The following is a 24,847-nucleotide window of genomic DNA, read 5'->3' on the forward strand; positions in this document are numbered from 1 at the left end:
GTAAACAAACTACAAAATATCTTTATATCTAAATACCAAAAGGATTCTTCCCCCTTAATGGGGGGTAGCCAGCCAAGGCATGCACCAACTTCCTCCGGAAACATATTCATAATCATATCACTCACCGCTCCATTAACACACAAAGACAACACACTGCTGCATGCCAGACCCCCTGATATCCACCCTTCTGAATCCTCTCTCCCACGAAAGGACAGAGTCCACTTGGCCAGACTGCGATGCGGTCACCACCCAGCACTTCTAAGCTACCAGAAGAGGCTGGACGACCGTGTTGTGAACAGCTGCCCAGGATGTAACACTTCACCCCATACCATACAACACATAATGGAAGACTGCATTATACACAATCATGCACGCAAACAACACAACATACACTCTATAAAGGATTTGTGGGAAAACCCAGTTTCGGCTGTGGCCTTCCTTGGGGAGACGGGACTGCTCGGACAGACAGTCTAGGGAACGACAACAACAACAACAACCACAAAATATATATATATGTATGTATGTATATATATATATATATATATATATATATATATATATAAAAATATATATATATATATATATATATATATATATATATATATATATATATACGGTATATGTACACACACAGTCACCTAGGATAAAGTAAATATATATTTTCTTTTTAAAATCGATGTGTCACTTTACTATGCAATACCAATTTAGAACAAATAATAAAGATTTATGAGAAGCACTAAAATATCTCGGAGTAGATGGTAGATAAGGCAACCAGAGATGTGAATGATGCTTCTCCTCAACAAATATATATATATATATATATATATTACAAAGAATTACAAAGGCGGAGCATGCTGACAGGAGACCGTTTGGTCCATATCTAGGTCGGATGCAAAAAAAATCATAATAAAATAAATAAAAACTATAATAATGTAAATAACAAATAAAACACATAGATAAATGCATAGGTATAGTTAAATAATAAACAAAGAGGTAAATAGTAAATAATAATAAATTGACATATGACTAATAATAAATGAAAATCAAACAGACAAATGATAACAAAACAAAAACAAATAATATGAAATAAATTATAATATAATACGAGTGTCGTGCTATCCTGAGGCTATGAAAACACGAGGGTGGCAGAGGAATGAGAGATGGTATGGTGATCCTTCGCATACAGGTATTTCCCAATTTATGCGTGTTTAGAATGTGCGGTTTTCGAATAGAGATAAAAAAACGTAGTCATTTTTTCATATTACACGGATTATTTAGAATAATGCAATGTAAGAAATCAAGTAAGCAATGGTAATACCATTCGCTTTAGGCAATTTTTATTTTATGTGATTCCTTCAGGAACATATCCCTCGCACAAATTGAGAAATCATAAGAAACATTTCCTCTTTACCAATTAACCCTCCCCGAGTTATGACTACATCTGAACATATAATGGCTCATTACGATGAACGAATCTCGTTCCCCCGCAACTACTAACGCATCCTAGCCACTTAGTTTTGTAGCCTGACAGAGCACGCAAGTTAACAGGTCTCCCGTGCACACATGGCGACATTTATCATTCAAGTTGGCAAACTCCTTGACACCAGCCGCACCAGAGCTGCACTTGGCACACATCCAACCGTATGTCACCGTCACTCTCAGAAGAGCTCAGGGCATATGTCACAATTTATGGATCATGACTACAATATAGGTTCCTGCTTTATTCTTCTTCCTCTGTTCTGTCTCCGTATATTCCCTTCCACCGACCAAGGTCTCGTATAAACGATTTATACAGTCGACATTTTTACGAACTTTAGTGACGTCTCTCAAGACCGAGTCAATCAACATTCTTTTACGATTGGGGACAAATCTCTATTCGGTGAAGAATCCTGGACACTTTCAATTTCTACTGTTTCTCCGTTCTCCCTGCATTCGGTCTCTCCTTTGCCACCTAAACAATTACAAATATTTGGTTCACAGCGATCCGCCAGGATTGAAGCGTAGGTCACAAATGTATCTGTGTCCTCTACGGTTATTCTTTCCGAACCCCAAGCGCCCCTTCACCACTCCCCCTCGGTCCTCCTTTAGGCTTTTGCCTACCCTTTCCATTTGCCGCCACACAGGGAATGGGACGCTTTGCTTGATACCAAAACCTCATTCTGATTTTCGAGAACGAAAAGTTCCTTTTCCATTCACCAAACGGACTTTGTACGCCATCGTCAGAAATCTATCGTTGAAGACCTTATCCATTTCGGTAAAGTTACCTCGTAACTGGAAGAAATCATTTCTCTGCCAACCTAAAGATGCAGACATTGCACTGTAAAATCTATTAATATTCAACAGAAAACGGATCAGTTTGATGACCCACTCCCTCAAACAAGCCATGACCTAACCATACCTGTCTTGCCAAGGGAGGAGTTTAAAAGGACCAGTAGGAAACTATACTCCCCTCTATAATATGAGAGGCAATTAACTACCATTTATAGATAAATGGGTCTCTGTGGTATGAACATTAAAATAAATAAATAGATAAAAATTAAATAAAATAAAATGGTGGTCTATCCTGTTCCTAAGATCACAAAACTTACAGTGCACAACCTCCCATCCACCCACCAATTACAGCTAAAGGGGGTCTCTGCAGCATGGTCATTAAAAAAGAAATAAATAATAATAAATAAATAAAATAAAAATACTTTGGTAGTCTTTCTTGGTATCCTAGGATTACAAAACTTACAGTGCACAGCCCCCCCCCCCCCCCCGGACCATTTACAGCTAAAGGGGTCTCTGCGGCAAGGTCATAAAAAAATAATAATAATAATAATAACAAAAATAAAATAAATACATACATACATATAACAAGGCTTTTCCCCCCTTATAAAAGGTAGCCAAAAAGAAAAAGACATAAAATCATTCCCACTCATTCCATCCCTAAATACACCACTCCCCTCCACCCTCCCTCCCATATAAAAAAAAACTGGTGGTCTACCCTTTTTGGTGTCCTTGGTTCTTAGAATTACAAAAATTATATATATATATATATATATATATATATATATATATATATATATATATATAAATTAATACCATTCTATTCCACTTTGGAATTTTATGTATAACTCCTGGCAAACAGGTTCCCATTGCGAAACATGGCGTGAAAATCCCTAGATTGTCACAATTTTTAGTCTGCCTTGATAATTTGAGGTCCGAGATCGATACCACCACTGGAGGAGCAAATAGATCCTAAACCTTTCTCTATTAGATATCTAGAAAGTTTTCTAGACCAAAAAAATTATCAACCCACCACTTTTTACTTACAATTACACTGAAACCTAATTACTAACCCATTAGTTGTGTATTACTGTGACAATTCCCTTATTAAATGTGAAGACATGTTAAAAGACAGGTAGCTGTGACAGTAACCATCACTTTTTCTTTACATGCACAGACTGAGACTGTTGAACCAACTGAGCTATTGACAGCTCTTAGAGTTAACATGCAAAATCACGTCACTTGCGGAGACTTAGCACCGTTCCGTAGGAGAGAACCTCAAAATCCAATCCAGGCCAATGATCTGCATATTTCAATTAAACGATTCACATCTTAGTAATTAAATGATTTGCATCTCATTAAACTATTCGTATCTTACTAACCTATAAACCACCTGTTAAAATGAAGTCGCGCAACCCACGGCAAACTAAACTACATTAGGCCAACACCAAGCACGCCAATGATCAGCATACATTATTTCAAACAATTCGCATCTTAGTAATTAAACAATTTGTATCTCATTAAACTATTCGTACCTTACTAACCTATAAACCTAAGAAACAACCACCTGTTAAAATGAAATCGCGTAACCCACGACAAACTAAGCTCCAACACCAAGCACAGTCGAGGCAAAATTCCTCAAGGTACAATCGAGGCCAAGAATAAAACAAGAGTAGTAGTAAAACAGATTTGGCTGCCAGAGTCTCGTGCCAGACTCCCACCCACTCATCCCCAGTAAAGGATAAATTGGGCATGGTTATTGTGCGGAGTGTGCGCGAAATGGGAATAGCCCTACTTCACAAACAGACCATGTCCTTGATCCATTTTCTTCGGCATTCCAATCGTATGTAGTGTTGTTCTTTAGAGAAAAAAAAAAAAAAAAAAAGGCACTTGCTAACTACCACTAATTTTGCCCCATTTGTGGAGCTCTGTGGCCTATTAGCAGTCCATACAACACAACTTCAAACCCACTGCAATATATGGATTATGTGCAGTTTCAACAAGCAACAGTTAGAAAAAAATAAAAAAATAAAATAATAATAAATAAATTGGTTTAACGTGACAAACTCCCCTCTATCGCGAGTCTAGGACGGTGACCCCTTACAGTGGACTTTAATGAACCATGCCCTTAGTCCAACTTGCCCTGAACAGAGTTCGAATTGTCATCATCTCAACCTAACCCACTTAGCCTGCGGAAAAAAAAAAATCAATTGTTCCCTATCTTCATGTACAAACAAACATTATCCCACACAACTACATAAACGAAATCCAAAGTAGTCGATCTTCAATTACTCGGTAGCCCTTTCATCTCTTCCGAGAGACCTATGACTCATGGCCACCAGGCTGGCTGAGAGTTCACAAAAAACACATCGGTCACTGACAGAAACAACACTGCATTGTTGCAAACCACGCAAGTGTTGGATAACTATACATCGTATTTACGTTCTGCGTCTTCTGTGGGGTGACTGCATCTAGGGTTTATAGTACCATTAACCACTACAATCTCCCATTTCTACGCAATATTAATTTTAAGGTGTTCTTCGGTTTTATTCAATCTGCTTTGTTATTTCCGTTACAAATAAGCCGTTACTAACATTGCTCAGAATAATTACAAAGGATTACAAAGGCGGAGCATGCCGACAGGAGACCTTTTGATCCATATCTAGGTCGGATGCGAAAAAAAAAATCATAATAAAACAATAAATAAAAACTATAATAATGTAAATAACAAATAAAATACATAAATAAATGCATAGGTATAGTTAAATAATAAACAAACAGGTAAATAGTAAATAATAATAAATTGACATATAACTAATAATAAATGAAAATCAGACACAAATGATAACAAAACAAAAACAAATAATATAAGATAAATTATAATCATTACAGCATCTTACTTAGGTATTTATCTAACTGATTCTTAAAGCTTCGAACTGAACTACATTGCACTACCTGTGCAGGAAGTATATTCCATTCATTTACTACACGGTTGGCAAAGTTGTTTCTACCTACTTCCAAATTGAATCTATTTCCGGACAGTTTGAGACCATTGTTTCTTGTCTGATTCTCATTCAATGTGAAAATTTGGTCACTTTTGATGTTGTCAATTCCCTTTAAAATCTTAAAGACCTGTATCAAGTCACCTCTGAGTCTACGCTTTTTTAGGGAAAACAGATTCATGTGTTTTAGTCGATTTTCGTATGATTTATTTTTGATATTTGGAATCAGTTTTGTGGCTCGCCGTTGTACTTTTTCCAGTCTGTCAATGTCTTTAATGAGATTCGGTGACCATACAGAAACAGCATATTCCAAATGTGGACGAACTAACGTGGTTTGACTTGGCCATCTTCCTTATATGGGGGAAAAGGTCTTTTGGTATATATGTATTTATGCATGTATGTGTAATTCACCATGGTCTTGGATCACATGTTGGACTCGTGATCGACAGTTAATATCCTCCCGAAAGAGCTTCAGAGCTCATACATGGCCAATCTGTGGGTAATGCTGAGACTTTACTTACTTACTTGCTTATACACACACACACACACAACTCCCTGCCCACAAGAATTGGAGTAATGACTGAAATTCTGAAATTATTTCAGCCCTGGGCGGATTCGAAGCCAGACCACCGCAGTGGCAGTCGAGAACTCTACCAACCTCCCCATGTATGCATGTGTGTATGTACATACATTTGTATGTTTGCTACACTTTAATCCCTGAAGGTTAAGCACTAAACATGATCTTAATTTCCTCGCCTGCTACAAAATAACCAAATTTCAGCGACTGGAAGCCTCGACCCCATAGGGTTTGACAACAGACCTTGGACACTCCCATAGATTTCTCTGGGGAGGAAGTTCTAACTGTTGTCTCTGCTGCATCTATATGGGTCTGTTTTTAAGTCAGTCGTATTATGTGTGAATGCTGCGATACATGGAAAGGAGCAGGCGGGGGATGGGAGGGTTTAGGAAGTGGTTACATGTGAATGATATTTTGACGCAACCAGAAGGGATTTCTCCCCGTCTTCTCTTTTTCTGCACGAGGGGACAGAGGGTGGGTGCCACCAATTAAATGAAGCAGATATGCTGTGGATATGTCGAGTCTTGCTGCATCGCTTCCAACCCTGGGCAGTGGGCGAAATGCAGGGATGACCCGTCATCCAGGAGGAGCCAAGAAAAGAGGGAGGGAGGGGTGGTGAACAAGAGTGAAATATGTTGGGATGAAATGGGTGGGAGTGGTTTTTAAGCATTTTTATTTCGGCTACCTCCCGTTGGTACGCATATGTTTATGTTTGTAGCAGGAGAGGCACTGGATATTGGTCCTTCTTGCATGAAATGGCGAAAATCACAGTTTAAGTTGATAGTGCATATCATCCTTGTCCTTATCTCAAGTTTGTCTTCATCTTCGACAATATCAAGTTAAGAATCTCAATCTCTACAGTAACAATATTTTGTCTTTTTTATATCGTTGTATTTCTTAAACTCTACAGTAACAACATTTGTCTTTTATATTGTTGTATTTCTCAATCTCTACAGTAACAACATTTAAGTCTTTATTTTATATTGTGGCATTTCTCAATCTCTACAGTAACAACATTTAAGTCTTTATTCTATATTGTTGCATTTCACAATCTCTACAGTAACAACATTTAAGTCTTTATTTTATATTGTTGCATTTCTCATTCTCTACAGTAACAACATATAAGTCTTTATTTTATATTGTTGCATTTCTCAATCTCTACAGTAACAACATATGTCTGTATTTTATATTGTGGCACTTCTCAATCTCTACAGTAACAACATTTAAGTCCTTATTTTATATTGTTGCATTTCTCAATCTCTACGGTAACAACATTTAAGTCTTAATTTTATATTGTTGTATTTCTCAATCTCTACAGTAACAACATTTTAAGTCTTTTTTTTTTTTTTTATATTGTTGTATTTCTTGATCAACCTTGTAGCCCATTTTGATAACAGAAATAGTAAGCAAATACTTAGAAATTAATTAGCCCCATCCATATAACCGACAAAATACGCCCAAACAACTTTTATGTTATGTCACAGTGTAGCCACTTGCAATGGAGTTGAAGGTGACGGCAATTCAAATTCTGCCACAAGTGAGTTGGACCAAAGGCATGGTTGATTAAATTCCATGCTACAAAGTCCTCCTTAAAGGGGGCACCATCCTAACCTCCTGATAGGTGGGATTTTACAACATTAAACCAAATCGATCAAATCTGCAACTCGATGCCCCTTACGACTTCCGTCGATTCAGTTTGGATGTTTCCCAAATACACTTCCAAACCTAACCTAACCCTTATTAATCATATTCGTGTTTTAGCAATTTTTTTTAAAGCATCTAAATGGGTTGCGTCTATCAGAGACAAGACTGAACATTTTTGCGATGTTTTCAAACATTGACTCAAACTACATTCCCATTTAACAACTCGGTAAATAAAAAATTTAAAATAATGATTTTATTGGTTGTCATTTAGTTAATATAAATGTCACTCTCCTAGTTATTGTAGTCTTACATAGAAAACCTCTAACCTGATTTCCGAAAGCACAAAAACATTCAGACGAACATAAAAAAAAAAGTGGGTATTTTTTAAGAAGTGCACACCTATGCAATATGGCATTAGAAAATTAAATATTAATTTTGTTAATTATGATACATCAATGAAATATTTTTCTTGTCAGAAATCAATATCAAATAATGCACAAACGAATGAAATTACATAGACTCTTTTAGAAGCCATCTTTGTTTTGATAGATTTGGAAGTCAAAGATGAAGACGACCCTGATGATTTATAGAATTATGTGTACTGGATTACTAAATGTAAGTTAGGTAGGTTAGGGTGGGTAGGTAGGTTAGGTTAGGTTAGAATAGACAAATTAATCATAATTTAATTTCTTTGACCTCCACATCTACCAAAACAAATATGGCATTTCATGCAGTCAAAGTGGCCATGTTTGTTCGTGTATAGCTTTTAGCAACTTTTTCCGATATTGATTTCTACTAAGAATAACATATATTACATTGATGTATTATAACTTACAAAATTATGGTTTAATTTTCTATTGCTATATCAAAGGTGTGCACTTCTAAAAATTTAACAAAAAGTGTGTACAGTATGGTACCACATATTGTATACATCTTTACCCGACTAAAACTGAATAAAATCAACTAAAATAAACTCGTCAATGATGACAATTGGTCATATTTCTTAAATCATCGGACAACTAATGATATTGCCGAGAAGGTTACAGGAACATAGCCAAAAACTCAACATTTCTAAGTTTCCTATTTACGCATAAAAGCAAAGTAACCGATCACCTCCACCAATTTCTGTCAAGTCCATAATCGTATTACAATGCTCTCCCACACAATCCAAGAAATATTATTTGCAAATACATAAACATTTGTTGTACGTGTGCCGATCACAGTCTCTTCATCAACTCATCCCCTGGACCCCTCCCATCACACCTATGCAAGATTAAAACTCACTATAGATTCTAAGACTTGGTTATATGCAATTACTATAATGACCAGACATGGAGAGAGCTATGCTATACACAAACTTACAAAACCATATTACATACACATGTATACCAAGGGCTTTTAACCCATACTGGGTAAACTAAACGGAATGTGTGTTTGAGTTCCTACAGAAAACAAGTTCAAACTTGATCTGATCAGTTATGTAGCTGCCAAAGCTTTGCAATACATAGAATAAATACTAAAAGCATCTGGGTGTTCAAATAGCTAATAAAATTCAACTAATATCACAGTCAATGACTCAAACATATGTTCACCATGCAAAAGACAATTCCTTACAAGACAACTATTTGCTACTAAAGACGAGAGCCCTTGGATTAAACTAACGCTCCTGAATACATTTCGCAATTTATATTACGACCTATAACATCGCTGTAATACTTTCATTGAAAATTGACAAATATCAAAAGCCGATTCTTCCTGACTACACGTTGTTATCATGGTCCACCATTAATCACACCAACACACCCTTTTCAGTACACAATAGGTAATATGACAACTATTGTAATTCGCTTTATTTGCCCTTGTGACATCTATAGATACCGCATCCGGTGCCTTATCTGCCTTCTGATACGGTTTTCCATCGTCATTATGCAAATGAACAAGACCATACAACTAAGAAATCTGGTTTTATTTAGCACCAGACCCAAGGCCGTACCCTTCCACTTCCTTTCGAGCCATTTCCTACTTCAAACTTTCACCAAATGGAAACTGAATACTACTTACTCTTTCTAGCACTATTACTAGTTTTCACTTACCCGAAAGCGGGATATGATAATCCCCATCTTGCTTGAATTTCCTACGTTTGCTGCCTGTTTATTTTCTTGGCAGACACTCCATGACTGCTGTTGTCGTTTTCAAAACAAACGCGGTGATTGGCTGCAGTTTTCTTGCTGACATGTCAAACTGAACCTCATTGGGCGCTATATCCGTGACAGCGATGTGGCCATGCAGACTCGCGGGAAATTTAAAGACGTTCGTATTAATATAATTAATGGTGTATCAGTGCCATAGGCTGCTCCTCGATTGTAGAATTAACTCATTACACTCAACAGTTTCTATTGCCATGTAACGTGACATATCTTCCCACCATAAAGAATAGAACACATTCATTTTCCCCAATGACTTGTATAACAATTATTTACTTGTATCTTCAGATTAGTGATGATTATCTATACCAAGTCTAATATATTTGTTTGCGTTATGATATATATATATATATATATATATATATATATATATATATATATATATATATATATATATATATATATATATATATATAAAGCATAGTAAAACAAATAAATTAAGTGATTTTTATCAGCAAACTGTCCGAGTTGAATTTGTGACAAAATAATACATTGTTTCATTTCTCTGAGATATTGTAACAATTCACAGAAAAAATCTGAATACTAATGAAATGTGTCTTAATGCAACTATGGCTGAATTACTCTACAAAAGTTTCACAATCAAATTATCTAATGTAGATTTTCTTTCAAGCATCCGGGAACAGCTGATTGTCACCGTCAAAATTTCAGAGGAAAAACTGAGTACTTTAGGAAAAAAAATAATACGGGCAGATAAAGTTTCGTTTAGTGAAAAAAGTAAAATATTTTGAATACTGATATTGAAGAGATGAGCAGTAATTAGTGGTAAAGAAGAAATACGATTTATTAGATTATGGAAGCCCGGATTATTGAACTTGTGGCGTGGATCAGACAAAAACAGGTAAGTTTAATCATGAATTGTAACAAAAGTATAGGTTAATTTACCCTTTCAACGCTCACGACATATTTAGCGCGTTTTTCTAGGTCGCAAATGCAGGAAGGACACGTACCCAGTCTCGCCACCTGGTTTTAACTTAGCCTCAAGGAAAACAACGGCTAAATATACAAGTGGGAAATTGGCATGGAATTCCTCGTACATGAAAGAATCGTCGACATTTTATTTTGACGGAGGAATAGACGCCTGAGAGTCATATTTAATGATTGGTTAGCGACATTGTTGCTACTTGACGTCGCCGCCGGACATAGCGACGGGCCAGTGAAATGTGCGCTTATATAACTCGTACTCTGGCCTGGCTTTCTCTTGCTCGCTTCAGACCAGACCGACCTTAAGGTATGCTGCGTTCCGATTGGAGCGACCTCGGTGTCCTTCTAGCTCTCAACAAGTTGACCAGGGAATCTGATATATATATACATATATAAAACTGCTATAATAACAGACTGGGCAGGAGGAATATATGCAGTGCAATAATATATGCAGCACGCGTACATATGTGCACGTACACATACGCACGTACCCTACACACGCACATGGTAAATCGGAGATTAATTAAGAGATGGGACACCACGAGCGTTGCTCCTTTCCTGCAGATAAATACGATTGAGTACAAATGTATATGCAGGTACACACTTGCGAAAAAGAATATATATATATATACATATATATATATATATATATATATATATATACATATATATATATATATATATATATAACGTGTGTTTTTGAATTAAATTGAGGTCTGAGAAAGAAGAGAAGCAGGTCTCGCCAATGACGTCATGTCGACGATACAGGAAGCTTCGATGTCGATTTATTCAACACTGTAACAAATTTTTATTCATTATTACTAGTTTTATTACATATTTCAGTCGATATTTATGGCTTTTTGAAAGGACGGGCATCACCTAGAAAGTTGTTTATAGCGGTCGGGAGCCACATTTAGGGTCCTGAATAAAATCGTCAGATTAATGAACAGAAGTCGTTGTTACTGAATCGAAGATTTCAAATTCCGGTGGGGAACTTGGTAAGTCCAATATGGTGACATTTTTAGATATATTGATTATCTCTTTTGTCAAGCAGGTTTATTCAGCCTGGGAATAAATTCCTTTCCCACACACAAATACATCAAATGAATAAAATGACTGGGTGCAGTTACAGAGAAAAAATAGACAAATAAGTAAATAAATTGTCTTAACGAATTGATCAGTTACGTAAGCGTCGCACTGGGAGTAATTGATACAAGTAACTGATATTTCTTAGAGTAACAAATACTCTAATACCAGGAGGGTGTGTGTGCACATATACACATACACACACACACAGACCACTCCCAATATCGTCCTCCTCCTCCTTCTCTTCCTCCTCTTCCTTCTTCTCCTTCTCTAGACATATCTACCAGATGTCGGACTAAGAGAGAGAGAGAGACTTGCATTATTAGTTTTATTATTATTATAATTATCATTATTATTATTATTATTAAGGCTTGTGGAAACCCCTACGGCCCAGAGCTATGTATTAATCACTTTGAGACTAGATCTTGTCCTCCAAGGACACTTGGTCGAGGTCTTGCCAGTGTCGTAAGGTCGCCTGACACCGCCACACCTCCGTCCATATTGAATTTCAACCTCTCTCTCTCTCTCTCTCTCTCTCTCTCTCTCTCTCTCTCTCTCTCTCTCTCTCTCCTTCTGTCACTTGCCAATAGTGAATGACGTCACTTAGGTGTGATGACGTCACACTCCTATCAGTGACGTCATATCGTACCACCAGTGACGTCATTTATGCGTGATGACGTCATGCTCCTATTAATGACGTCACTTTTCGAGTCGTGACATCACGTACCACCGATGACGTCACATCCCAGTCGTGACGTCATTTTGTACCACCAATGACGTCACATTTTATGAATGACGTCATATCTGCGTCGTGACGTGTCACGTTTCACCGTTAACGACGTCACACTGACGACGTTTTGTTGTTGTTGATTGCAGCTTCGCCTGGGCCTGTTGCGGTCGCGACTGACTCAACGACGACATAGACCATGTCAGCAGGTGAGTTTGTCTGTGTCTGTATTTTTTTGTAGTCCTTCCCTGTCTGTACATGTCTTTATGTGTTTCTGTCTGTATTTGTCATTCTGTATTTATTTTCAGTTTTACCCCAAGTGTTTGTCTGTATGTCTGTCTGTCTGTGTGTACATATAGCGAGTGTGCGTATGTATGTACGCGTGTGTGTGTGTGTGTGTAGGTTTGTATGTATGTACGTGTGTGTATATTTATGATATATGTACGTATATATGTTTGTGTGTATGTAGGTTTGCCTGTATGTATGTATGTAGGTGTGTGTATGTTTATGATGTATATATGTTTGTATGTACGTATGTTTGTGTGTATGTATATATGTTTGTGTATGTATGTATCTATGTATGTTTGTGTGTATGTATGTGCGTTTGTGTATATGTATATAGGTGTATATGTATGAATGTATGTACATTTGTGTATATGTATATAGGTATGTATGTATAATCTGTGTATGTAGGTTTGTGTGTATGTACGTTTGTGTATATGTATATAGGTATGTATTTATGTATAATCTGTGTATGTAGGTTTGTGTGTATGTATGTACGTTTGTGCATATGTATGTATGTATGTATGTACGTTTGTATATGTGTATATAGGTGTGTATGTATGTATATATGTATGTGGTAGACAGATCCACACTCGTACACACACGTGCACACACACATACACACACGTGTACACGCACACACACGTACACACGTGGACACAGCCATTGTGTGTGACGCATCATATGACTCGTCAGCAAGTGATCGGATGACGAAACTGGTCGACGTCGGAAATGACGTACACATACATACACACACACACACAAACACACACGTACACACACAAAAGTTGTACATGAGCTCTGAGCTCTCATCCGGTCGGTCACAGGCCAAGCGCGTGGTCCAAGGCCTCGATGAATAACGCGCATGTACACACATACACATACGTAAACATACACGCGCGCACACACACACACACACGTACATACACATACACGCACACACACATACTCGTACATACACATACGTAAACATACATGTACACACATGTACACATACACACATACATATATAACACGTACACGTACACACACACACATACTCGTACATACACATACGTAAGCATACATATACACACACGTACACATACACACACATACATATACACACACACGTACACATACACACATACATACACATACACGTACACACACACACACATACTCGTACATACACATACGTAAACATACATATACACATACACACACATACATATACACACACACGTACACATACACACTCGGTGGCGCGGTTGGTATAGTCCCTGACTGTCACTACGGCGGTCCGGGTTCGAATCCTGCCCAGGGCTGAAATAATTTCAGTGTCGCTGCGCTTCGAGGCGTTACTTCAACTTTCGTGGGCAGGGAGTTGGGTGTGTGTGTACGTGTAAGGTCACAGCATTACCCATAGATCGGTCATACGAGCTCTGAGCTCTCTTCCGGGAGGGAAATAGCTGTCGGTCACGAGTCCAGCAAGTGTTCCAAAGGCCAAGGTGAATCACGTACATACACATACATACTTGTACATACACATACGTAAACATACATATACACATATACACACACACACATATACATACACACATACTCGTACATACACGTACACACACACACATACACAAGTATATATACACATACGTAAACATACACGTATACACGCACGTACACACACACATACACACACACACACAAATATACTTCTTGGTATAGTAGATTGAGAGATAGAGACGGAACGCCACGAGCGTTGTTCCTTTCCTCTATACTACACACACACCATGTACGAATGTGAGTGTGTACACTTGTAACTATACATGTATGTGTGTACGTGTGCGTGTCTGTCTGTGAGTGTGCATACTTGTAAGTTGTATTTACCTAGTTGTATTATACGGGAAGGGAGCTATGCTCGTGGTGACCCGTCTTTGTATCTCTCAGCATCAAGTTTTTTCTTAAAATCTTGAATAGTGTTTGCACACACTTTCTTTGTCTAATTTGTTCCAAGTATCTATCACTCTGTGTGGGAAGCTTTTTTTCAGATCTCTTCTGTAGTTATCTTTTTTAGTTTCTTTTCGTGTCCTCTTGTTTTTCCATAGTCCCATTTCAATAAATCATTCTTATCTAAGATTTCCATTCCCTTCATAATCCTATAGATAGTAGGTCTCCTCTTTCCCTTCTTTGTTCCAGAGTTGGTCATTCTAATTTGGACAGTCTTTGTTCATATGTCATTCTGGAAAGAGTTAGTGCCAGTTTTGTTGTTGCTCTTTCTAACTTCTTTATATTCTTTTTGGTACTGGGTGTCCATAGTGTTGCTGCGTACTCGAGTTTTGGTCTTATTAGTGTAGTTAGATTTTTTTTTTCCAAATAGGCAAATGCCACTTTTATTGACCTCAATAAATTGTAGGTTTCTCCCACTATTTTGTTAATATGCTTATCCGGTGTCATGTCTTTGCTGATCATCACTCCAAGGTCTTTTTTCGAGTTTACTTTTTTGACCTCTTCTTCACCAACTTTATAATTTCTCGATATTTTGTTTCTACTTTTTCCAAATTCCATTATACTACATTTCTTGATATTGAATTTCACTTCCCACGTTTGAGTCCATTCCCAGATCTTGTCCAAGTCTTGTTGTGATGAGTTGCAATCCTCCTCAGTTTTTACTTTAGTATTTTTGCGTCGTCTGCAAATAAATTCATATAATACTCTACGCCTTCATCCATGTCATTTATGTATATAGCAAACATGATCGGGGCCAGTACTGATCCCTGCGGGACACCATTTTTTCATTTCTTCCCAATTTGAGAATTTATCTCTAATTACTACTCTCATTTTCCTCCCAGTCAGGAAGTCTCATCCATTCCAATAATTTTCCTATTGATTCTATCTTCCTTGTTAGTTAATTGTGTGGTACCTTATCAAATGCCTTTTGTAGGTCCAGAAAGGCACAGTCTGCCCAACCATCTCTCTCTTGTATTATGTCTATCAATCTTGAGTAGAAGCAGATCAAGTTTGTTGTACATGATCTTCCTTGTCTGAATCCAAATTGATTTGGATTCAGTATAGTTTTTTCTTCCAAATGTTTAACTCATCTATTTTTGACGACCTTTTCGCAAATTTTTGCTACTGTGCTTGTCAGGGAGACCGGTCTGTAATTTGATGGGTCTTCCTTGTTTCCTCCCTTATAAATCGGTACAATGTTTGCATTCTTCCAGTCCTGTGGCACTTTTCCTTCTTTAAATGAGAATTTAATTATATTGTATATTTTATCTGTTAATTCCTCCATGCATTCTTTCAGTATCCAATTTGCAATTCCGTCTGGACCATGTGATTTTCTGACCTAATTTTTTTTTATTTGGTTACTGATTTCCTTCTGTGTAACAATTATTTCTTTCATTGGGGGATATCTCTCCCTCTATTTCCTCACAGTTAGGTGAGTTTTCTATTGTGAATACTGATTTGAAGTGGTTGTTCATAATTTCAGTCATTTCCAGTTCTTCTGTATATTCATATTTACCTTGGCGCAGCTTTTCTATTTCTTGTCTGTTCTTCAGTTTGCTATTTACATACCTGTAAAATAGTTTAGGTTGCTCCTTGCATTTTTCTATTATTATTATTTTTTTCATAGTTTCTCTTTTCATCTCTGCGTATTTTTACATAATAATTTCTTAGTTTGATGTGCATTAGCCATTTGCTTGTTTTCTTGTCTCTTTTCCATTTCTTCTAAGCTTTGTCTCTATTATCCTTAGCCTCACTACACCTTTTGTTGTACCAGCTTTTTATATATGTTTTTTCCATTTTTTGTTGTGGTACGTATTTATTCACTCCCTCATTATAAATTTCTCTTAGTATATTCCATTTCTCTTCCATCCCTGTTTCTTCATTTAGGATTTTTTCCCAGTTCGCATTGCGAAAGAATTTTTTGAGTTTCTGAAAATTTGTTTTGTTGTACATTAGTCTTCCTATTCTATGTTTATAATTTCTGCTTTGATCCATTTGCTCTTTTAACTCAAATTTTATTACTACATGGTCACTCTTTCCTATCGGAGTTTTGTAATCAATTTTATCGACAATTTCAGGCTCTGTCGTAAGTATTAAATCCAGCCTTGATGGTTCTTCACTACCTCAGTATCTGGTATTTTCCTTTATCCACTGAGTCATTGTGTATTCGATGGTCATGTCGAGCAGGACGTTGCCCCAGAGTTCCTCTCCGCCCTTCATTGTCATTTCCTCCCAACATATTTCTTTTGAATTAAACTCAGCCATAATTACTGTATTTCCTCTGTCCTTCAGTATATTAGTTGATTCATATTTTGTATCTTCTAATATTTTGGAATGATCACTTCCTGTCCAGGACTTTGTTTTGGGGGGCACATACACCACTACAAATTTTCTACTCTTCATATGTTTGGTTTCAACTTGTATCGTAATTGATTCTACATTATCTTTTCCTTCACGTATGTGTGTGTGTGTACATATTTGTAAGTATACATGTATGTGTGTATATACTTGTAAGTATACATGCATGTGTGTGTGTGTGTGTGTGTACTTGTATATGTGCATGTGTATGTGTGTATGCTTGTAAGTATACAAGCATGTGTGTGTGTATACTTGTGTATGTACATGTATGTGTGTATGTATGCATGCGTGTGTATGTATGTATTTTTGTTTTCTTGTTGAATTTGTCCATTTGAGTTATTTGTTGTATTTGTTTTGTTTTCCTAATTATTTTATTATTTTATATTATTCATTTTTAAATGTTTATTTCTACGAACGGTAGAAACGTTAAACTACGGGAGGGCGTGGAACGATAGCCCCTGTTCACACTAGCGGTTTGAACCGCGCGGAAATCGCGGCGGTACCGAACCGTCAAGGAAAAACAGTTCGGTTGTGTGTGGACGCCTCCATTGTAACCTACACTGTAGCTAAACCGCCGCGGTTGGAACCGCTAGTGTGAACAGTGCCATAGGGTCCCGGCCTATGGGAACCGCTTTCAGCGCGTGAGTTGCAAGTCATCGTTTAGATTCCCTATAGAAGGATTAAAAAGAAGATTAAGTTTTCTTCTTTGCAGCAGAGTCATGATCCTCTTCGGTAATGGGGTAATTGGGTGTCGAGTAATGGGGTAATTGTGGTTTGAGTAATGGGGTAATTAGGCGTCGAGTAATAGGGGTAAATGGGTGCCGGGTAATAGGGTAATTGGGTGTCGAGTAATGGGGTAATTGGGTGCCGGGTAATAGGGTAATTGAGTGTCGAGTAATGGGGTAATTGGGTGCCGGGTAATGGGGGTAATTGTGGGTGCCGACTAATGGGGGTAATTGTTGGTTAGTAACGGTAATTGGGTGCCAACTAATGGGGTAATTGAGTGTCCGGTAAGGGGTAATTGGGTGCCGAGTAATGGGATAATTGGGCGTAGAGTAATGGGGGTAATTGGGTACCGGGTAATAGGGTAATTTGGTGTCGAGTAATGGGATAATTGGGTGCCGACTAATGGGGGGAATTGGGTGCCGAGTAATGGGGTAATTGGGTGTCGAGTAATGGAGTAATTGTGGGTTGAATAATGCGGTAATTGTTGGTTGACTAATGAGGTAATTGCGGGTTGAGTAATAATTGTTGGTCGAGTAATGGGGTAATTGGGTGCCTGTTAATGGGGTAATTTGGTGTCGAGTAATAGGCTAATTGGGTGCCGAGTAATGGGTAATTGTTGGTTGGTAAGGGTAATTGGGTGCCGGGTAATGGGTTAATTGGGTACCGGGTAATGGGGTAATTGGGTGCCGAGTAATGAGTTAATTGGGTGCCGAGTAATGGGGTAATTGTTGGTTGCGTAATGGGTTAACTATGGGTTGAGTAATGGGGTAATTGTTGGTTGCGTAATGGGGTAATTGGGTGCCGAGTAATGGGGGTAATGGAGTGCCGAGTAATGGAGTGCCGAGTAATGGGGTAATTGGGTGCCAAGTAATGGGTTGATTGGGTGTCGAGTAAAGGAGTAATTGTGGGTTGAGTAATGGGGTAATTGTTGGTTGACTAATGAGGTAATTGCGGGTTGAGTAATAATTGTTGGTCGAGTAATGGGGGTAATTGGGTGCCTGGTAATGGGGTAATTGGTGTCGTGTAATGGGTTAATTGGGTGCCGAGTAATGGGTAATTGTTGGTTAGTAACGGTAATTGGGTGCCGGGTAATGGGGTAATTGGGTAATTGTTGGTTGAGTAATGGGTTAATTGTGGGTTGAGTAATGGGGTAATTGTTGGTTGCGTAATGGGGTAATTGGATGCCGAGTAATGGGGTAATTGTTGGTTGCGTAATGGGGTAATTGGGTGCCGAGTAATGGGGGTAATGGAGTGCCGAGTAATGGGGTAGTTGGGTGCCAAGTAATGGGTTAATTGGGTGTCGAGTAAAGGAGTAATTGTGGGTTGAGTAATGGGGTAATTGTTGGTTGACTAATGAGGTAATTGCGGGTTGAGTAATAATTGTTGGTCGAGTAATGGGGGTAATTGGGTGCCTGGTAATGGGGTAATTTGGTGTCGAGTAATGGGTTAATTGTTGGTTAGTAACGGTAATTGGGTGCCGGGTAATGGGGTAATTGGGTAATTGTTGGTTGAGTAATGGGTTAATTGTGGGTTGAGTAATGGGGTAATTGTTGGTTGCGTAATGGGGTAATTGGTTGCCGAGTAATGGGGCTAATGGAGTGCCGAGTAATGGGGTAATTGGGTGCCGAGTAATGGGGGTAATGTAGATGATGTAAATATCTGAATCCCTTTTTTGCAATTATGTAAATTTGTTGTCAAAAATAGAGAAAACTTTGAAATTGGAAAGAAATTCACGTTAAAAAGAGAAAAGAGAGAGAAAGAGAGGTAAACATGAAGAGAATTTTCCTCTTTTGTATTCGAGGCGAAGGTCACATTTGTGTCTTTGGGTGTCTGCGATTGTCTACGAGGGCTGTGTATGTACACACACACACACATACGTAAACATACACGCACACACACACACACACACACACGTGTGAATCCGTGTTGCTTTGGGTTAATGGTCTTTCGATACGGGTCTGAAGTGTATCATCATCATCACCATCATCATCATCACCATCATCATCATCATCATCATCATCATCATCATCATCATCATCATCATCTTTGTTTTGTTTTGGCATGAATGAGATTATAGATTTTTTTTTTTTTTTTTTTTTTTTTTTTTTTTTTTTTTTTTTTTTTTTTTTAAGCGCTGTGGGAAGTACTCTAGGCTGAGTGTATCGTTGAATATGCCCGTGAGTTATTGTAGTATAATGTTTGTGTGCGAGCATATTCATTTTTGAGGCCCAATACTCCAGATTATTATTATTATTACTACTACAACTATTATTATTATTATTATTATTATTATTATTATTATTATTATTATTATTATTATTATTATTATTATTATTATTACGTTTTTAGTCTTCAAACTGTATGGGTCTTACGACCAGTCTATTGAAGTCAATGTAGTTGTATCTTACGGGAAGGGGAGCTATGCTCGTGGTGTCCCGTCTTTGTGTCTCTCCATATCTAGTTTGCTCTTAATTTTTTTTTTTTTCGCACACAGTTGTTTCGTCCAGTTTGTTCCATACATCCACTACTCTGAGGGGAAAACTGTTCTTTTTCAGGTCTCTTCTATAACTCCTTTTTGAGCTTCCTTCCATGTCCTCTTGTGTTTCTTTTATCCCAATTTAGTAAGTCCTCTCTATCAAGGACTTCCGAACCTCTCATTATTCTGTCGATGGTCAACTAGTCACCTCTTTCTCGTCTTTGTTCCAGAGTCGGCAACTCCAGTTTTAACCCATTAAACTCCGATGACAAGATGTCTTGTCATTTGGTCAAATAAAACAAAAAATTATAAAACACCAAAATGTTTGATCCAACACCAGAAAAACATGACGTCAGTCCTCCTCGCTTCGCTCGCAGCGAGCGAAGCGAGCTGCGAGCGAAGCGAGGAGGACTGACGTCATATTTTTCTGGTGTTGGATCAAACATTTTGGTGTTTTATAATTTTTTGTTTTATTTGACCAAATGACAAGACATCTTGTCATCGGAGTTTAATGGGTCAATCTCTCTTCATATGAGAGTTTTGATAGTGTTGGGGCCATATTCGTACTTGCTCTCTGGATTCTCTCAATCTTCTTTATATATATATATATATATATATCGTGACCTTTTTTTTCTGGGTGACCATTGTGTTATGTGAGCGAGTATCTTTGTCTCTTTGTCGTGTCAAATTGTGCGTTTTCTTTTGGTGTTATTTTGAACATGTCTTGCGTTTTCTTTGTCTTCGTCATCGTGTTCGTCATTATAATGTAGGACAGGGGTGGGTGTGCAACCTTTTCTCCCAAAGGGCCACTATAGTCAGCGCAAGGAGAAATGACCGCTAAGGCGGGGTTAGGAGATTTCCCGGTGTTGCCACATCTCCACAGATAACACGGCCCGCACGGCTCACACTGAATGCAGTGTGAGGGGGGCGGGGCCAGAGAATAAATGTAGGGCAACGTCGCTCTCCCTTGCTCATATGCCATGTCTGACTCGAGGAAACGAAACCTTTGTATAGAAAACATTGCTTTGATTTTTACCTCAGTGGTGGTGTGTGACAAAAAATTTGAATATAATTATATGTGGCAACATTATAAAAATATAAAATAAAATTATAGAATAAAATAAAACTATAAAATAATTATATGTGGCAACACAGGGGGACTCCCAGTGCTCCGCCCTAACGGCCATTTCTCAGTGCAACGGGTGTAGTCACGACTCTGTGGGTATGGAGCGCCACATAACCTTACTATTTCATGTTATTTACTACGATCGAAGACGTATTATGTGAGATTATATTGATAAAGATAGATGAATAGTTTGTTACTGATTTTACTTAAATTGGGATCACAAAAATAAGAATTGTACGAAACAAATGTATTTACCTTACTATAAATGAGCAAATGAAAGGCTACCGTACCTTATTATTATAATGTACAAACATAAATAATTACTTAATATTGGTTAACTGGGATCATTAACATAAGAGTTATCAAACGCAGACATTTTTCTGACGAAAGACAGCCAAAGATCACTCAATCTAATGATTAAAAATTTCAAGTAATATGTTATTTTCTGTTCTAATATAATTAAAATCTGTACCTTAGTGAACGAAATAGAAAAAATATGGTGAAATTGGTACACAAGAATATGAATTTAGTCAAACTTTCAGTGGGTTCTAGTTGGTAACATAATCTCTCTCTCTCTCTCTCTCTCTCTCTCTCTCTCTCTCTCTCTCTGCCGCTCTATAGTTTATTTATTTTTAGGAGAAAGGGCCGCAATGAAAGCCTTTGAGGGCCACAGGTGGCATAGGGCTGCTGTACAGTTTTGGTCTCCGTCCTACAGAATGGACATAAATTCACTAGAATCAGTACAGAGAAGAATGACCAAAATGATACATGGACTCAGAAATTTGCCTTATGGGGAGAGGCTTAGGCATCTCAAATTACACTCTCTGGAAGACGCAGAGTGCGGGGTGATCTAATAGAGGTGTTCAAGTGGATCAAAGGTTATAACAAGGGTGATGCAAACAAGGTCATCGTAATAAAACAACAGGGCAGGACTCGCAGTAATGGGTATAAACTGGACAAATTTAGATTTAAGAAGGAAATAGGCAAGAATTTGTTTACTAATAGGGTGGTCGATGAATGGAATAAACTTAGTAACCATGTAGTGAGCGCTGAAACTATCAGTTATTTTAAAAAAACGATTAGACAACTTTATGGATGGGGATGACAGGTGGTGATGGATACGGAGCTGCCTAGTGTAGGCCTTATGGTCTCTTGCAGTCTCCTTTATTCTTATGTTCTTAAAGCTATTTCCCTCCTGGAAGAGAGCTCAGAGCTCGTATGACCGATCTATGGGTAATGTTGTGATCTTACACACACACACACACACACACGCACGCACACACACGCACGCACACACACCAAAGGAAGAACAAACAAGAGCAGGAGGCCTATTGGCCCTAACGAGGCTGTTTGTGTTAACTAAACTAAACTACAGTTAAGGAAACAGGGCAACTAGGCGATAGAAGATGAACTAACACTACTGCTATCACTATCCTATCCAATTGATCCAATTGCAATTAAATGTCTGGTTGTCACATATTTTATTGCAAAGGATAATATTTTATTTGCGGATTGGATTCCAAGTATTTATCTAAGCGATTTTTAAATGTTGTTATCGTGTTACTTTCAACGACAGTGGAAGATAACGAATTCCACACATTTACAACCCGGTTAAAGAAGAAGTGCTTACTTTCGTTCGTAGAGAATCTTTTGCCAATTACTTTAAAATCGTGGCGTCTTCTTGTATTTGATTGGTCTAATAAGAAGTAATCTTTGACATTAATGTTGTCAAAGCCTTTGAACATTTTAAAAACCTCAATCAAATCTCCTCGCATTCTTCTTTTTGAGAGTGAGAATAAGTTTAGACTTTTGAGTCTTTCTTCATACGACAGATTTCTCAGCCTTAGTATAATTTTGGTCACACTCCGTTGCACTCTTTCTAGTTTGTTAATATCTTTCTGGTAGTATGGGGACCAAAATTGTACACAGTACTCGAGATGGGGACGGACTAAGGAATTATAGAGGTTTAGCAATATTTTTTCTGATTTATTTTCGAAGACTCTTCCGATGAAGCCAACTAATCTGTTTGCTGTTTTAACAACTTCTGAGCAATGTTGACTTGGCTTCAAGTCATTTGATATTAAAACTCCTAGATCTTTTTCTTTAGTTACTGAATCCAGTATTTCGCCATTCATTTGGTATTGGATGTGATCATTGTTACCTCCAATGTGCATGACTTTGCATTTGTTAACGTTAAATTTCATTTGCCACTTGCTAGCCCATCTTGATAATCTATCTAGATCGGATTGCAGAGTTTCTTTCTCTTTGGTGATTGGTACTTTACCGGTAATTTTTGTGTCATCAGCAAATTTTGATACTTTGCAGAGGAGGCCGTCATCTAGATTATTTATATATATTAAGGACAAAACGGATCCCAAAACTGATCCTTGCGGTACGCCACTTTTAACGTCGAGCCAGCTAGATGATGCCCCGTTAATTACAACCCTCTGTTTTCGCTCTGAGAGCCGATCTTTAATCCAGTTGTGGATACTGCCAGAAATACTGTGCGCTTTTAATTTGTCGAGTAATCGTTTGTGGGGGACTTTATCGAATGCCTTCTGAAAATCTAGATAGATTATATCAACAGATCTACATTCCTCGTATTTGTTAAAGATATCATGAAAGAAGTCGAGGAGATTAGTTAGACATGAGCGTTTGCTACGGAAGCCATGTTGCGAATCTTTCATAATCTTATTTTCTTCTAAAAAATTTACTACACTGTCACGGATAATTGTCTCTAGCAGTTTGCACACAATCGAAGTCAGGCTAATCGGTCTGTAGTTGCCTGGTTGTGATTTGTCCCCTTTCTTGAATATTGGTGTTACGTTAGCACATTTCCAATCTGATGGGACTTTACCGAGTGCTAATGATCTGTTGAAGAGGATGCACAAGGGTTTACTGATTTGATTTTTGACTTCTTGCAGAATTCTAGGTGAAATTTTGTCAGGTCCCGGGGCTTTATTTATTTTGAGCTTATCAATCACTTGTACGACATCCCTTTCTGTAATTATGAGTTGATTTAAAACGTTTTGGGACATTTTATGTTCTGGTGGCTGATACACTGAGCAATCTTCGTCTGTCAAGACGGATGCAAAAAAAATTATTAAGGATTGAGGCCATCTCATTTTCATCATCCGTATGTTTTCCTTCATCGTCATTTAATGGTCCAATGCCGCAGGTAAGCGTTTTCTTCTTATTCGCATAACTATAGAATTCTTTAGAGTTCGATTTGCTTGCCTCAGCAATATACTCTTCAAAATATTTCTTACTACGCTTTATCAGTGTTTTGGTTTCGCGGCGAATTCTGTCTAGTGTTAGTTTATCGTCTTTGCTTTTAGTTGATAAATACTTTTTGTACGCACTCTTTTTACGAGAGATGTTGTTACTAATTTCCCTATTCCACCACTTTGGTTTATTTGTTGCCGGACGTCTCTCACGAT

General features: G+C 37.7%; 2 protein-coding genes across 9 annotated transcripts in view; one reads left to right on the top strand and one right to left on the bottom strand.

The window, feature by feature from the left end:
• The window catches only part of LOC143031817 (endoplasmic reticulum junction formation protein lunapark-A-like), a 55,369-nt gene extending 45,634 nt beyond the window's left edge, over positions 1-9,735 (bottom strand). For 3 of the 7 annotated variants that reach the window (XM_076196135.1, XM_076196139.1, XM_076196138.1), the window contains exon 1: positions 9,585-9,735. In XM_076196135.1, the coding sequence (XP_076052250.1) occupies positions 9,585-9,611 (27 nt within the window). In that variant the 5' untranslated portion in view covers positions 9,612-9,735. The remainder of the gene's footprint in view (positions 1-9,584) is intronic. The other 4 variants (XM_076196140.1, XM_076196134.1, XM_076196136.1 and 1 more) reach the window with 3 other exon arrangements.
• A 605-nt stretch (positions 9,736-10,340) lies between these two features.
• LOC143030783 (uncharacterized) overlaps positions 10,341-24,847 on the top strand; it is a 35,034-nt gene continuing 20,527 nt past the window's right edge. The window contains exons 1-2 of one of the 2 annotated variants that reach the window (XM_076194001.1): positions 10,341-10,554; positions 12,600-12,659. In XM_076194001.1, the coding sequence (XP_076050116.1) occupies positions 10,507-10,554; positions 12,600-12,659 (108 nt within the window). In that variant the 5' untranslated portion in view covers positions 10,341-10,506. The remainder of the gene's footprint in view (positions 10,555-12,599; positions 12,660-24,847) is intronic. The other variant, XM_076194000.1, reaches the window with a different exon arrangement.

Source organism: Oratosquilla oratoria, chromosome 12, assembly GCF_046742065.1.
Source record: "Oratosquilla oratoria isolate Oo_2021 chromosome 12, ASM4674206v1, whole genome shotgun sequence".
Taxonomy (NCBI): Eukaryota; Metazoa; Arthropoda; class Malacostraca; order Stomatopoda; family Squillidae; genus Oratosquilla; species Oratosquilla oratoria.